Source organism: Capsella rubella, unplaced genomic scaffold (assembly GCF_000375325.1).
Source record: "Capsella rubella cultivar Monte Gargano unplaced genomic scaffold, Caprub1_0 scaffold_1, whole genome shotgun sequence".
Lineage (NCBI taxonomy): Eukaryota > Viridiplantae > Streptophyta > Magnoliopsida > Brassicales > Brassicaceae > Capsella > Capsella rubella.
The window spans coordinates 1,796,678-1,812,948 of NW_006238923.1; the positions used below are offsets into that span (position 1 = coordinate 1,796,678).

Below are 16,271 nucleotides of genomic sequence, written 5' to 3' on the forward strand. Positions count from 1 at the left end.
TAAGAATATTTAATCGAACCGAACCGAGCCAAACCGATTCTGATTTTATTCGGTTTCGGTTTAACCAAACTCGCCTATATAAATATATATAAATTTGAAGAGAGAAGCTAAACCCCTAAACCCCTAAAATCTCCAGAGACAGAGAGACGATGGATCCCAAAGCAGTTGCGGAAGAGCAAATCGAGGGTTAGGAGAAAAATAGAAGAAGTACATGCATTTGGTCAGTCGCAGCAGCTCTCTCCTATTCAAGAACATATAAGCTTCACCCTTCTGGTATATAAAAAATTTTCAATCATATAATATATGTTAGCCTAGCGTTACTGTTTGTCCTACTTTTAATGGTGTGTTCCTCAAGTATTTCTCTATCTTGTAATAAAGCATGGAGAAGTTAACATCGGAACAAGTTTTATAAAAGTGTATTGTTTTCAAAATATATTGCGTGTGCGTAAAGATTCATGCCCCTTTTGGATAATGATGAACTGCAGCAATCTTATTACAAATGTGCAAACGAGTGCTTTGAGAAAAAAAGAAAACAAGAGGTTACAACTAAGTGCGTTGAGCTCTGCCGTGCTCCCGTTGTCAAGTCTCAACAACAATTAGATAGCGACATGGCCAAGTTTCAGGTATTCCTTAACTAATTCCGTAACAATTCAGCTTTTGCCATGTACTGAGAAACTTGCATAAACAATTGTTAACTGATCATTGCAGGATAGGATTAACAGATCTCTCATGGTATGTCAAGACAAATTTGAGGCTTCAAAGCTACAGAATTTGAGGGTTGATGCCGCCAAAGATATGGAGGGTTGCGTTAACGATGCCGCTGCAGAATTATTTGGCGGCTAAGCAAGAAACGTACGGTGTTATTTAGGCTTCTTAAGGTTTTGCGTAATTTATAAGTTAATTTTTAGGGTTACTATATAAAGATTTTCTTTCTAAAAGTGATCTTGCTTGAATATTTAAATCTTCTTCAACCGAACCAAACCGGATTCGATTTTACCCGGTCTTCTATGTCCAGTGTCGGGTTTAGTTAGAGATATAAAATGAAAAATAAAATCATAAATAAACTCATCACCGACTCACTCGAATGGGTTTCCTTCCCGTCGGCGGAATCACTTCGCCGGCGCTACCGCAACAAGTATCTTTCATCACCCGTAAACACCACGCCGATCCAAAAATACAGAAACTTAATCAATCTACCTCTGAAACCATTGTTTCATGGACTTCTCGCATCACTCTACTCACACGCAATGGTCGATTGGCGGAGGCAGCGAAGGAATTCTCCAATATGAGACTCGCCGGCGTCGAACCTAACCACATTACTTTCATAGCTCTACTCTCTGGGTGTGGTGACTTTTCCTCCGGAAGTGAAGCCTTGGGAGATTTGCTTCACGGATATGCTTGTAAACTTGGTCTTGATAGAACCCATGTCATGGTTGGCACCGCAATTCTCGGCATGTACTCCAAACGCAGTCGTGTTAAGAAGGCTAGATTGGTTTTTGATTACATGGAAGATAAAAATTCGGTTACTTGGAATACGATGATTAATGGGTACATGAGGAATGGTCAAGTCGATAACGCTGTTAAGATGTTCGACAAAATGCCTGAACGAGACTTTATTTCTTGGACAGCTATGATAAACGGGTTTGTTAAGAAAGGTTTTCACGAGGAAGCTTTGGCATGGTTCCGTGAGATGCAGATTTCTGGAGTGAAACCAGATTACGTTGCTATCATTGCTGCTCTTAACGCTTGCACAAACCTTGGTGCTCTCTCGTTTGGACTATGGGTACATCGTTATGTTATGAGTCAGGATTTCAAGAACAATGTCAAGGTGAGTAATTCACTGATTGATTTGTATTGTCGATGCGGGTGTGTTGAGTTTGCTCGAGAAGTTTTTGACAAAATGGAGAAACGAACTGTAGTTTCATGGAATTCAGTCATTGTTGGTTTTGCTGCTAATGGAAACGCACATGAATCTCTAGTCTACTTCAGGAAAATGCAAGAAGAAGGGTTTAAACCTGACGCTGTCACTTTCACAGGGGCACTAACGGCTTGTAGCCATGTAGGTCTAGTTGAAGAAGGTCTTCGATATTTCCAGACGATGAAAAGGAATCACAGAATCTCGCCTCGAATTGAGCATTATGGATGTTTAGTGGATTTGTATAGTCGGGCTGGGAGATTGGAAGAGGCTTTGAAGGTGGTACAGAGCATGCCGATGAAGCCAAATGAAGTTGTTATTGGATCCTTACTTGCAGCCTGCAGGACTCATGGGAACAATACTGTCTTAGCAGAGAGGCTGATGAAGCATCTTAGTGACGTGAATGTGAAAGGCCATTCAAATTACGTGATTCTCTCAAATATGTATGCGGCTGATGGAAAATGGGAAGGAGCAAGTCAGATGAGGAGGAAGATGAAAGGTCTCGGACTAAAGAAGCAACCTGGGTTTAGTTCCATAGAGATTGATGATTGCACGCATGTCTTCATGGCCGGTGACAGTGCCCATGTTGAGACCGCTGATATCCGCGAGGTCCTGGAGCTTGTTTCTTCTAATTTGCAGTTACAGGGATGTGAAGTTGAAACCCTTGCTGGTGATCACCTCACTGATTGAAATCCAGGGACTTCACACCCAATTTTTGTTCAAGTCAGATTGGCGAATTACTGGGATTCATATTATACAAGTGATACTGATTCAGAGTAAGTGACATGCATCCATTAGCTCAAAATGGTTGACCTGGTTTAAACCCACTCAATTGTTGCTTGTACCAACGTTTTTGCCAGGCCCTACCAATAAGTATATTGAGTAAAGATCCGGGTTTATATGGCTCTATCTAAACCTGATGAATAAAGGCTAGATAGTGATATCGTGCTCTCGTGCTTTGATAAGCTTCAAATCCAAGCTCTCTTACCTTGGTGCCAGTCTCCCTCTTGCTAATATAATAACCTGAATCCATGTGCATTCTTCTGTGTCTGGTCTTGCTATGGTGAAGTTATTGCTGGTTACCTTCGAGTTAGTAATTAATTAGTTCAATGATTCCCACATTTTTGCTACACTTGTTGTTCTGTTTGCGTGGGTTTTTGTAAACCTCGGGCACCTTCTAGCATTTGTTTACCTAGCAGTGATCGTTGCACAGGATTGATGGAGTGAAAGATATAGGCATCAAAAGATCTAGAAGACCTGCTAGCTTGAGAGTGTATATATTCCCAACAATTTCCTTGTTAATGCAGTTTCTAAAGATAGTGTTGTTCTAGGTGCATCCGGTATTGTTACTCTTGTATTGTAAAGGTTAACGATTATATGTAACACGTATCAGTTTATTCATAGCAGCGTTTAAGCATGTATAATCTGCAGGACAATATTATTTATGATACAAACACTTTTCAACCCAAAACAATTTTTGACTCCATTTCCTCTGCATTACTCGTATCGATTTTGGGTTGAACTGTTTTAGGCTGGAGATAAACACCGATGTACTGTAGTCCGGAGGAATCGTAAGTCCCATGGAAACCTCCAAACTGAGGAGATTTCCCGAGTTTAAACGCGAATTTCTCATAGCTGGAACCCGAAGTGCCAAAAGGACCGTAATCACTGGTGTTGGTAGTGAATTTGAGAGACCTTATGTGAGGATTGCTAGCTTCATACTTGTAATACTCTCCGCTGATTCCAGTTATGTACTCATGAGGATAGTTCAGCTCTATCTGTTGGGTCCAAATCACATGTTTAGTTATAAACCTTATAACCACGTACGTTCATAGCGTTTTAGATGGAAGTAGGTAAAGATGGTGAGGGAGAGAAAAGAAGAGTAAAAAATCAGACTTACGACGTCAAACATGTTGCCGGAAAATGGACCGTGACGGTCGGATAAAACAAGCTTACCGTCCAGCACGAACTGGAACTGGATAGACATAATACCTCCGACGCTATGAGATAGGAAAATCTGAGAGATGAAGCCGTCGTGTTTTCCTTCGTCCCAGTTTACAATTGTACTGCTTCTCGCATCATGCTTCCCTACGGGTCCAATCTTCATCTTCCCTTCCATTCTTTTACTTACAACGAAAACTCCCTTTAAGCTTTTGGTTGGTTACATAAACAGAAAAAAAGCAGGAGTACATTAACTTAAATATAGAGAGAGATATCACAATTCTCCAAGTTTGAAGTCATTGTTTCCTCTTCGTTTGACGCCTCGGATTGGCATATTCGTTGCCAATTTTGCATATCTTCATCTTGCAATTTATTCCTTTCTTTTTACTCGCTTTTGCAAAAAATTAGTTATTAGTTTTTTTTTTTATCTACAGGCGGTTCTCTTGTAAGGAAGATCCGATATTAACCTTAGAATCTTTGATGATCATAAAAGTTATGCGATCTTGATGCAATAATGCATGTGTGTATATATATGTTAGTCAACCAAGTTTTATTCACAGAAGCTGAGAAGCGTGTGTTTTTCGAATGTACACATAAGAAATTCCTTTGACTTCGTAATACAGTAAAACCTCTATAAATTAATACTTTATAAATTAATAAACACTATAAATTAATAAATTTTTCTATTACCAAGTCGGACCAATATAAAAATTAACCAAATTCGATAAGATAATAAGATAATAAGTTTTTTTGAAATCCCTATGTAAATATAGTCCCAATAATATTATAAATTAATAATCACTAATATATATATATAAATAAGTAGTTATGTTGAAATATGCGTTTAGTTTTTTCTAAAAATGAATTTCTCCTAGACCTCATATCTATATAAAAAATATATTATATTTTTATACTATGTATAATCTTATAATATATTCCATAACATCATAAAATAAACAAAAAATTTCTAATGTTTTCTATTTATAAATATGCATTATATTCATTTTTTGTTTGTTTCATAGGATGGTAAAAGATAACAATTGAGGTATTAATCATAAATTTGAATTTATGTATGTACTTTGTATTTTTTTTTGTCATCATGTATGTACTTTGTATAGATAGGAATTCATTTATAATATTTTGAATTCATTTTTTTTTTTATATAAATATAGAATTCAGTTTGAAACTATAAAAATTTATATAATCTTAAAAACTATTCTTGTTTTGTAAAATTGTCCCAATCCATAATTTTAAAAAAATTTAAGAGTGAAAGTACCACTATAAATTAATAATTATTAATTTACACTATAAAATAATAAATATTAATTTATAGATAAATTAATATCACTATAAATTAATAAAATTCTAAGGTCCAAACATTATTAATTTATAGAGGTTTCACTGTATATTAAACAAAAATAACATTTTGAAACTTAATAAAAGTGTTATTATAGTCGGAAAAAAAAAAAAAAAAAAAATTATGAATAAAGCGGTTCTCGTATGTGTATTTTTTTGTTTCGGAAGGTGTCAAAGAAAAGAATCGCCAGATCGTGTAATCGCCCACTACACGGTAACTCGTCTATCATCTCTTCCTTTCTGTTATGAATTCGAGATTCGAGCTTGTTTGGGGGAGGATTGCAATCTTTTGGGGTTAAAGATTGCAACTTTTATGCTGATGATGAACTTGGTTTGTTCTTGAGCTTAATTTTGGGTTGACTCCAGTAACGGGTTTCCTGGAATATCATCTTACAATGTTTCCCTTTTGATAATTTCTATGTTGCTTCTGCTGAAGTAGTTTCGGGAAACCGCAAAAAGGTAGCTAATTTGTGTAGGTTTGGGGTAATTAGATTTTAGGATCTATCCTCTAGACAAGATGAAAAATTGAAGCTTTTTTAAGCTGTTACGTCTGTCTCTCTGCCTTTGAGATATGAAATTCACACGTCAATTTGTGGCTGTGAGATTCTACTATGTGGCTGTGTTAAATTTTACTGTTAAAATTTGGACTTGTTCCAAGATATTATTATAGCTTGAAGATTGTTTCGGGGAGATGTTACTATGTTCTTCTTTATGCCGTGTCTGAGAGTCTTTGACATGTTATCGACACTTGTTCTCCTTTGTATCTAAGCTTTGCTTACCTCAAAGGTAGTTTCTTCCAGCTTCTATCTTAATGGTGCCTTTTTCTTCTCGCAAACAGATCTCAGACTAGAGTTACCAAGATGGTGTACGAAATAACTGAACAAAAAAGTAAGAATTTCTTCACAAATATGCATTTGCAGCACTGTATAATTCTTTTATGTGCTGCTCTGTGGTAGAACTCTTTTGTTATTTGTAAGCATTTTGTTGGTGCGATGTCTGTGGTTTAACTCGTTCACTTCTTTTACTCATGTATTATAAACATTACTGAACAGATCAAGGTAGAAATTCTTGTATCTTTTTCTAAAGACGTGTTATATCTTTTCTACATGAATTATATCAGTAATAGAAAGCACAAACTTGATAAAGTACGTGTTATTTCGTGAACACGTTATAGATTCTAACATCTTCCTTTGGATACCTCTTACTGATTTTACTTCAATTTTCTTTCGCGAACATGTTTTTTACATTTCTTGAATTTCTGCAGAAGTTGGGTTGGGCCTCATTGGTTTTGGTTTATCCTTTACGTTTCTCGGTGTCATCTTGTACTTTGACAGAGGTTTGCTCGCTCTAGGAAACGTGAGAATTTCTGTACTCTCTCTAAACATTAGTCTACAGAACGGTCCAACATTTGAATCTCATTTGGGTGTGTGTCAGTTATTCTGGTTGATAGGTGTTGGCCTTTTACTTGGTTGGCAGTCGACTTGGAGACTATTTACCAACGTTAACAACTTGAGGGTACACATAGATGATTGATTTAATGCTAATCTCTTTTAATTGTTTCTCTTGATGAGCCTTTCATAGTGACATATCAATTTGGTTTTATCTTTATTTTTGTTTTTGAAGGGCACTGTCTGTTTCATCCTTGGACTCTTTCTTATATTTGTACGTTGGCCCATAGTCGGCATTATCTTGGAGATATACGGTGTCATTGTCCTATTCGGGTGAGAGCATATGTTTCTTATCGAATTTCTTGTATAATTGTGCTTTTTGAAATTGAAATATCAAGGCAGGCTGAAATTGTTGTATTGTTTCTCTCTAGAACCAAACACCACACAAGAATCTTTGCTTACAGATTGATTATGATTGTATTTCACTTCTTGCTTGAATAATTAGCTTGTTACTGTGTCTAATTGAATACGCATTTACTACCTTTACAGCGGATTTTGGTCAACGGTAAAGGCATTCCTTTCCCAGATTCCGTTTGTTGGGTGGATAATACAGTATCCACTCATGGTAAGTAATCCTCAACAACACTTCCCTTGTGGTAGCTAAGTTAGCCTCTCTCGTAAATGGATATAGCCAATAGAGTTGCCCTGCAAAGTAGTTTGTAAAAATATTGGATCCGCATAAAAGGATTTAGAGCTATGAACAATTCGGATTTTATTTTTTCTTGCTAAAATTTTTGTGTCTTGAAATTTGTTTTGGAATGATCTCTTGTGCAGGTTCTTGAGCAACTTGTAAGAGGTTCTCGTTGATACAGATCTCAATCTCATGGCTGGTTATTCGGCCTCTCTAGAATTCCAAAACAACTGATGCTTACTTTTTTTTTTCTTCTTCTTGTAAAAACAGAATCACATGCTTCAGCTTACTTCTTCTTTTTTTTTAGAGACCATGACAGAGTCGTTGCTCTGCTTTGTCTTTTACCTATATACATATTCATTATTCATATGGCTCCTGCGTGTAAATATAGTATTTCACGTGAATATAACTCCACACAATGCAGTCAATGTTGCAAAGCTCCTAAAATCCGCACTTCTCCTAGGCAAGTATACTAAAAAGTCCTAAATGTCATCTAAGGAAGCCTCTCTAATGTACGCATCTGAGGAAATAAGAAACTAATCTATTCAGTAAATTTACTCAATTGTGAAACAGATGAAGACTACTACAAAACGTAAAAAAACAAAACCTTGACAACTGCGTCAGTGGAGCCAAGCTTGCATCGGATAAGACTACTATTATAGCTCTTTCTACTCCTATGCCCGTTGATAGAGAGGAAACAGAGCATTCTGATTCCAAATTTTCCTTCATCTCTAAACATGACACTTTGCGTTTGAGGAAAAAACCCTATACAAATACAATCCGCTCTCAGTTACTCTAAACTTCAATTTTGCGTTTGCCCTGTTTCACAGTTCACATCTCTTAACGTTTTTTCTATAATATCCCAAAAGTAGTTTTATCCTTCGTTTAAATTATAAACAAATATTTGCAACTAGGAACTCCCCAATCTTTGTGCCAACGGAATCTGTAGTTTAAAAATGTTTTAATCTTTCGTTAAACAAATATTTGCAACTGTACATAACTCCAATCTTTGTTTGTGCCAACTCAATTTTGATTTATGTAACGTGGGAATAATAATAATTAAGTAGTTTTTTGGTAACGAATCAACAACATATTTAAAGACAGTTAATATTAAATATGAACTTTATTAAAAGTATTACACGTTTTGTTTATTTGTTTTGTTTCGTACGGACAAAAATTTCTAAAAGTGACAGCGAAAGATCAAAAATTTGTTATCAGGATCGGACATATTCGTCAGTGCGGGTTTTTTCTGGGAGAGATGTCTCTTCGTGCTTTCTTGCTCGGCGAGACATTGACCTAAACCCGCTTAATCTCCGACTACCATCAACAAAACCCAGAGGGCACATCACTGGGCGTCAAATCATGTGGATTTCCAGGTTGAGGAGAGTTAGGAGAACGATTATGATTCTGGGCGTTGCCAATTTCTTCGTGATTCTATCCGGCGGTGTTCTTACTCTCGCTTCTGAGTCAGGTTGCGACAGCGCCGGCCAACTTTTTCCCCTCTTCGCCGTTTGTTTTGCCGCCGGCGTCAAACTCGCCGCCATGGTTAAGGTCGGTACTGCTCAGGAACTCATGGCTATGACCATTATGGATTCTCCTACTCAGAACAGCCTCCAAAGAAAGGTGCTTTTCTCTATCTCTTTCAATTTTCATTGTCTCTCAATTTTGAATTTCTTTCAAAAATAAAAATCGAGTCTTTCAATGATAGGCGTTGACTTAGTGGTAGAGAATGTCATGATTTTTCATATTTGGATGTGCAGTTGAAGTATAAGACCTGGCTTTGGTGGACTCGGTTTGCTATGGTAATTACTGTATTGCAATTTATAGGTGCAACTTACCTTATGTTCCGTGTGGCCAAATATGTTTCCCGTGATGGAATGCCAAGGATTTGCGTTTTAGGTAACCTAAGACTTACATTGATTTGCTTGTCTATAGTCTAGTACTTGGACATTTAAAAATCCTTATGTATGTTTGATGGGGTTGAACATGGCATGTCTATCTTCCCTCTCATTCAAGCTTTATTTATGGTTCAACTACCTAGCTCTTTAACCTTATCAGTGCACTTTTTCTTGCTTAAGAATCTCTTTAGTAACTTCCTTGCTCAGGGTTATCTCCAGATACACGTGAGTGGAAGCAAACGCTCCAGGTTGCCTTCTTGATCACTGTTTGCTTTGTTGCGCTGGCACAATGCTTTACGGGATCAGATATCTTGCAATGGCGGTCTTTCTATGCTACCCAAGATGATGCCTGGAAAGCTCACTATCAGGAGGTGTTTGACCATGGAATTCGGGAAGTGTTGTGCTGTCTGGGACGTCGTGAATACATGTAAGTTTTTGTTTTCTGCATTTGTATGCATCAAATTAATGTCATGGAAACTGATTTCCTGTTTATAACAAGTTCACGAGTTCAGACTCTTACGAATTGATTCTCTGCATCAGGGGTGTTATTGAGGAAGACGAAGTGTGTTCAGTTGCAAGACTATTAGGTGACCTTGTTTCATATCGTGCATCAGGCACTGGCCATTTAGAATTTCTGGCAGGTTAAGATCTGAAACTTAAATCAACTGTTAGTATCTAAGAAAGAGAAACGTAGAGAAGTCTCTCAGGCTTTGCATTTCAACAGTCAACAACTAGATTTTGTGATATTGATCTTTAAGGTTGATAATTTAAGCCAGAGACTTCTGTTTTCTTTCTTTTATTACATTTTTAGACTGTGGTTGTGCTGTGATCTCTTGTCTTTACTTTGTGTTGTATGTAATCTCAGTATGTGAACCTTATCTAACTAATTTTGTCTATTCAGGCCTTGCTCTGCTGCAAAATAAGAGCCAGTTTCCTGAATCATATGAGGACTGTATGGAAGCTCCAGCATTCCATCTTCAGGAAGCTGCTATGTTGCATAAATTTGCAGAAGCTGCTTATACTGTATGTTTTAACAACACAGGCTCCAAATCACTTCTTTAAATGGTAGATATCTTTAACCTGCGTGTGTGGCATTGTGCAGGGGCCACTGCTTGATGTTGGGAGAAATCCTGCCTTATTTTTATGCACATGGATTTGTAGGCAAGGGATTCTAACACCTTGGAGCCGTAAATGGTATATTATATCTGGTTAGCTCGTTTGAAGAAACTCAACTTGTTTCTTTGAAGTTTATTCATTCCAGCTTCCATACTTTTCCCTTGTGTGTCTGATCTTGATACGGACAAATTTGTATGATATTAATGTAGAATCTTCCTTGCGATAATTTGCAGGCGGCCTAAACTTGATGGTGATAATTGGTGGCGGGGTCATGCAGCTGCCTTCCTTAAGTTCATAAATTTTCCTGCTCATGTTCTTCGAAGAGGTCGAATTTGTAGGGTAAGTTTATTCCGTTTGATTTTCTGTTCCAAAACCAAGTTGAAAATGGATCAGTTAATGTTGTGCCTTCATTATGATGGTCCCACGACCAAGGCAAGCCAAAGCAGATAATCTTGTATGCCTTGTTTTATGATATGGTCTGACACAATCAATGGAAATGGATTCGCTGTAATTTTGTTATTTTTGAAGAAAATAATCTGTTTATCAAAGTTGTTTGATACGTTTTAGCGTCTCAGAATCTTTCTCATATGTTCATGTAATTATTATTCTGGTGTGGCAGGAGAAGTGTAAAGCAACATATTTCGTTGTTGTCTTACATTATCTTAGATGTGTTGTAATTGCTGTTCGAGGAACTGAGACGGCCGAAGACCTCATAACTGATGGTTTAGGCCGCGCATGCTCACTAACTTCTGAAGACTTAGATGGGCTAACAAAGTCAGTCTCTATCTCTTTCTTATTAGAATAATTGTGCTTTTGAGTTTAGATTCAAATAAAATGCTTAGGGTTTCACAGCCTAACTAATTATTAGTAGATGGGTAAATCTAAAATATCTCAATTTACTCAGTTTATAACTTAAATCTACAAAATCTGATGTTTCAAGTCATGTATGCTCTCTCGTCCTTCTGATTATGGTGAAATCTCAGTACTCCACGCCCCATCAGGAGTAATGATTCTCTTTTTTGCTGTTATATGTGTTGATCTGTCAGCCATATACATGGTATGGATCCATCTCGCAAACACTACGGACATTCGGGAATAGTAGAAGCTGCAAGAGATCTATTTATGCAAATAGAAGGCGACCCCAACTTTGGAGGTAAGAGTTAAGCTATAAGTGTCACTTGGTATTGAATCTTTGCGATATGTGTTCATAAATTGCCACAAAACAAAGCTTCTCTAAAACGTAATATACAAACGACTATGCAGAGTCAGGATCAATTGGGTTTTTGTCCTCATTGATTGGTGATGGGTGTGAGTGTGATGGCTACAGCATTCGCATTGTTGGGCATTCTTTAGGAGGTGCTATCGCCTCATTACTGGGAATTAGAGTATGTTTTCTATTAATAAAAGGTTACACACATTTCTTTAACTTATCCTTCACTTCTGATTATTCCCTTCTTCTTTTTGGCGGGTAGCTTCGTTGCAGATTCCCTAACCTATATGTATATGCCTATGGACCCCTCCCATGTGTAGATTCAGCTGTGGCAGATGCATGTTCAGAATTTGTTACAAGGTAGATTTTTGAACCATGCTGATTTTAATGATTTAGTTTAAGTCACTAACTTTTTAGGCCCTTGATGCAATTCTCAACAGCATTGTACTTGATAACGAATTCTCATCACGACTTTCCTATGGATCAATACGCCGGCTCCAAGTAGCAGCAATCAAAGTACTGTCTCAGGACCCAAAAGCTGATACAGCACTCATTTTCAGACTTGCACGTCGGTTTTTGTCAGCGAGTAAACGCCAACGAGAAAATGTGGAAGAAAAAACTTCTGAAGAAGCAATGCCATCATTAATTGGTAACAACTTTAATCTCACTCTGATACTCTTCTTTTTAGTTTTTCATCAAGAGATACGGAATGAGAAATATCTGCTTCGTCTTGTTTTTATTGGTGTAAGTTAATGATTCACCGGAAAGCCTGCAACAACAAGATCAAATATACCCAATATGGGAAGAGGCTGAAGCAGAAATGCAGCAAGATGTTGAAGAGTTCATAAACCCGTTTCACAGTATGGCCTCGGAGGATAATCCCGTGTCTCAGTTTATGGAAACAGTCCCAACAAGAGAAGATGATGATGAAGCTCCCGAGATGTTCCTGCCCGGTTTAGTCATTCATATAGTACCCGAAGGAAACAACATGAGTGTGCCGATATGGCGAGGATGGCCAATCTGTGATATGACTGATGGTTACAAAGCTTATGTTGCAAACAGAGAGAGCTTTAAAGAAATTATGGTTTCTCCATCAATGTTCCTTGATCATCTTCCTTGGAGGTAACTCCTTAAACCACAACTTTAATTTTTTTTGTCGAACTCTCTGAAGTCTGAATCTTAGTTACTCATTTCTTGTGTTCTTACTTCAGATGTAGACACGCACTGCAGAAGGTTCTAGAATCTAGGAATCTCTTCTTCGATCTGACAAGTGAATCGGATATAGTATGACACACAACAGGTTTCTCTAAACTTTGATTAATTATACAACACAATGTGCATATGTTTCTATGGATACAAGATGTATCATACAACAAACAACTGAACATAACGAAATGAACCTTTTCATATATCTTCAAAATCAGATTGGTCTTCTTTTTTTATGTTTATTTTGTTTGTTTGCGGAGGCCACTAAGAGTTTCCAGATGCTAGGAGAAGGGATCGAACCTTAGACTTGTTAGGACATGTTACAGATGTATTTTGTCGGCTGGTCGTTACTGTGGAAAGATTTTCAAATTTATATTGTTTACTTTTGTAACAAGTTATAGCATTTATTTAGAATCAAAAAATTCAGAACCCTCGCTGCAGCTTCCTTGAAGAGAAGAATTTGTCAGTATGGAAAAGATGAAAGGAATAAAAGCTCGAACCAAATTTGACTACAAACACTTCAAGTTATACAAACAAAAAAGAGACTGGAGAATAGCAAAGTAATAATGTTCAAAGAAAAGGGCATTAGACTGTACTATTGAGATTCTTTTATTTGACAAACTTGAACACATCGCATAAGAAGTCTGATTATAAAAAACTCTTTACTCCATGCTTAGTTAGCAAACGCAATTTTTATTGAGAAAATGGATAAATTCATCATTGCATTATCAGAGTATATATCTCCTTTATTATGGTTTTAATAATTTAACTTTAGTGTAGTGATATTGTTTATTGGAACAGTATCTTGGAGACAGCATTTTTTCGTTTTTTTAAAAAAGCAAGCTGATATCTCAAGTTGCTTAGGATATGCTGTAGAAAGATCATAATCTATAAACTGGGGGAATCATTTGATAAGTATTCTTTGGCATAATATTGAAAGTTGAAAAAAGAGGAGAAGCTGAGTATTTGGACTCTGTGGAGGCTCTTCTCCTTAATGAACCGAAAGTTTTTATATCAGTTTTGAATATCTTTTCCCAAAATTGGACAGTCTTCCACTAAATTATACAATATTTGAAGATGGCTGGTCAAGTCTCACGAATGTTTGGTCTAACATGTTTCAAAGTAAAGTATTGAGGTGAGGTGATGGTTGTATGATCCTAACAAAATAATCTCCAAAGATTAGGAATGACCTCTCTCCTCTCTCTCTCTTTGTTACACTTGCATACTGAACATCTAAGGTTGTTTCAAGTTGGACCCGTCTGTTTAAAATTGCATGACATTAAATATGGACTTCTCTGGTTTTGACAGTCAGTCTCATAGTAATGGCTAAATTTTTACAAACTTTTGATAAAAAAAATATAAATATTTATGTTTTCCTAGTTTACAAATTTTAATTAGATTTTAACTAAATATATTTTTAAAAGACTTAAATGTAATAATGTAAACAAAAACAAAAAAATCCACTAATTCCTCAATTTAAATGATGTACCAGTAAGAGAGCAACTTCATCGTTTTAGATGTTGCAATATCTCAGAATTATAATACTGTCCTAGCATTATTAATACAGTTAAAGTTTATAACTAAATTTAACGAATCATACAAGAACAGGTGTGGTGTGGAGCGAGTCTCTACTCTATGTTTTTTTTTCTTTTTTGTGAACCTATGGTTTTCTTAAAGTATCTAAAACCAAATTTTTAATGTTTAAATATTTTTCACCAAAATTTTTGAAGAAATGCATTTAATTCAATGTTACTACAATTTACACCCAAAGTAGATACAAAATATAGTATAAAGAACATTGATTATGTCCCTAATTAAAGAATATATTTGACTCGCACTTTTCTGGTAAGTGGATCGGATCATATATATATATGGTTCATGAATCATGGATTTGCCCCAATCTTCTTCGATTGTCTAAAAGCGCTAGAAAGTAAAAAGCGTTTAAAACCAAAAAAAAAAAAAAGGGAGTTCAACGGACACAAGAATAAGTCAAATAAGGAACAAAGCAAAAACATATTAATTTGTGTTACGATTAGATAGAGAGAGAGAGGAGCAGCAGCAGCAGCAGAGCTCTGTAGCTTTTTCAGTCTCTCTCGTTGCTGCTGCGACAATTCCTCCTAACATTTCCATTTTCTCATCAAAGTCAAACTCTATTCCCTTGCCGCGTAAAACTCTTCCTTGTTGTTATTCGTGCCAACAACAACCAAAAAAAAAAACAAATTACAATATTTAACACTTTTTCTTTGGTTTTATTATGCTAATTACACTCGTGCTATCTCGTTTATCTTTTATATTTTCCAGGCATTTCTCCTCTAAATGTAATTGAGAAAAGTGTTGTAGAAACAAAAAGAATTGTGTCGATCCGTTGGCAATAGAAAGAAACAAAGAGAGTACTCCTCTCCAATCAATAGACATATCTATCGAGGAAATTAAAAGAAGGAGTAGATTAAAAATTAAAGGATGAAACTAATTATAAACAATATATAATATATATATATATATATCGAAAGTGTCATTAATCCAAACCACATAACTATTTCGGTTTTGTTGATGACAAATGATTATTGTGCTTTTGTGAACAAACCCATTATCGATCGTTAATATATAATACCGCAACACTTTTCTTCTCCTTTTTTATATTAAATATATAATAATAATAATATAAAAAATGTCAACGTCATCATGGTAAAAAACAAAAAGAAAGAAAAGAAAATGTCAACGTCGCAAAGGAGAATGTCAAAATAATAAAGAATTGTGAAAGAAAGAAGAAAGAGATGGAGCTTTTTTAGGTGAAGGAGGATGGGTGGGTGAAGTGAGTCGTCGTCATCTCCTCTCTCGACTGATGATGATGATGATGATACACCGTGGTCCGTACGTGTATTAGAGATATTTTTTTACTCCCCTTTCTAATTTTGCTTTGCATTTTTTGCCCATTAACCTTATTATTATTTGCGCTTTCACATGACACGCGTAAACGAAGACTCTGTGTGTTTTAGGTCTGTGTCGAGAGACTAGAGAAGAAGGAAACCACATATTTCTCTTCTTCTCTAAAATTAACGTCGCTTAGAACTACGTAGCTTTAGTCAGTAATCACTATAAAGAAAAAGGCATTTACATTGTTTATTATATGGTTCCTTTCCTTCTTTATATCTTGAGCCTCCCATATACGCTAGCTATATAATCTATACATTTTCCCCATTTTATAGACTTCAAATTAAATGAAGTTATGATTTTAGAAAAAAAAACTGAAAAGTTAAATAAAATAACGATATGGTTCGATCTCTTTTATATATTTCCATCAATATTGTAAAATGTACTTTATGGAAAAACCACAGGCTTATTATATATGAACTTTACGATGACAAAATTTGTAACTAATTCCTACGTTGAATTTTATTCCACTCGTTTAAAAGTATTTTGCTAATTTGCATATGGCACCACACACACACACACACACACAGTTCACGATATTTTATATATACCTCTTTAATTTATATTTTTCTTACAATTTTTTTTTATAAAAAAAAACAAGAAAACCTATACGTTTTTC

General features: G+C 35.9%; 5 protein-coding genes across 7 annotated transcripts; 4 read left to right on the plus strand and 1 right to left on the minus strand.

Annotated features, from left to right (window-relative positions):
- Positions 1-149: 149 nt before the first annotated feature.
- Positions 150-850, plus strand: LOC111828699 (protein FAM136A). The gene is given in 4 exon segments (XM_023777241.1): positions 150-181; positions 183-278; positions 455-623; positions 709-850. Coding segments are annotated over 4 exon segments (432 nt in total). The 3' UTR covers positions 844-850.
- A 171-nt stretch (positions 851-1,021) lies between these two features.
- LOC17898530 (pentatricopeptide repeat-containing protein At1g05750, chloroplastic) lies at positions 1,022-3,316 on the plus strand. Its single transcript, XM_006303536.2, has one exon. It carries the CDS (start codon positions 1,085-1,087, stop codon positions 2,603-2,605), a length of 1,521 nt encoding a protein of 506 aa, XP_006303598.1. The 5' UTR covers positions 1,022-1,084; the 3' UTR covers positions 2,606-3,316.
- Positions 3,289-4,128, minus strand: LOC17897681 (protein RESTRICTED TEV MOVEMENT 1). Its single transcript, XM_006304162.2, has 2 exons — positions 3,816-4,128; positions 3,289-3,693 (listed from the first exon to the last, which is right to left on the minus strand). The coding sequence occupies exons 1-2, from the start codon at positions 4,032-4,034 to the stop codon at positions 3,376-3,378; spliced, it is 537 nt and encodes a 178-aa protein (XP_006304224.2). The 5' UTR covers positions 4,035-4,128; the 3' UTR covers positions 3,289-3,375.
- Positions 4,129-5,338: 1,210 nt separating this feature from the next.
- LOC17896926 (vesicle transport protein GOT1) lies at positions 5,339-7,695 on the plus strand. 2 transcript variants are annotated; one of them, XM_006303345.2, is made up of 7 exons: positions 5,339-5,426; positions 6,051-6,100; positions 6,477-6,568; positions 6,647-6,727; positions 6,836-6,933; positions 7,150-7,225; positions 7,435-7,695. In XM_006303345.2, exons 2-7 carry the CDS (start codon positions 6,073-6,075, stop codon positions 7,465-7,467), a joined length of 408 nt encoding a protein of 135 aa, XP_006303407.1. In that variant the 5' UTR covers positions 5,339-5,426; positions 6,051-6,072; the 3' UTR covers positions 7,468-7,695. The 2 variants fall into 2 exon arrangements, with proteins under 2 accessions (XP_006303407.1, XP_023645825.1); XM_023790057.1 differs by lacking the exon at positions 5,339-5,426 and adding an exon at positions 5,653-5,671.
- A 796-nt stretch (positions 7,696-8,491) lies between these two features.
- On the plus strand, positions 8,492-12,961 carry LOC17897412 (sn1-specific diacylglycerol lipase beta). Of its 2 annotated transcripts, XM_023777343.1 has the most exons (14): positions 8,492-8,914; positions 9,052-9,190; positions 9,397-9,616; positions 9,730-9,830; positions 10,091-10,212; positions 10,292-10,383; positions 10,539-10,644; positions 10,925-11,079; positions 11,352-11,458; positions 11,569-11,690; positions 11,778-11,875; positions 11,956-12,164; positions 12,265-12,637; positions 12,727-12,961. In XM_023777343.1, the coding sequence occupies exons 1-14, from the start codon at positions 8,654-8,656 to the stop codon at positions 12,803-12,805; spliced, it is 2,184 nt and encodes a 727-aa protein (XP_023633111.1). In that variant the 5' UTR covers positions 8,492-8,653; the 3' UTR covers positions 12,806-12,961. The 2 variants fall into 2 exon arrangements, with proteins under 2 accessions (XP_023633111.1, XP_023633112.1); XM_023777344.1 differs by lacking the exons at positions 12,265-12,637; positions 12,727-12,961 and having other exon boundaries at positions 11,836-11,875; positions 11,956-12,113.
- Positions 12,962-16,271: the final 3,310 nt, after the last annotated feature.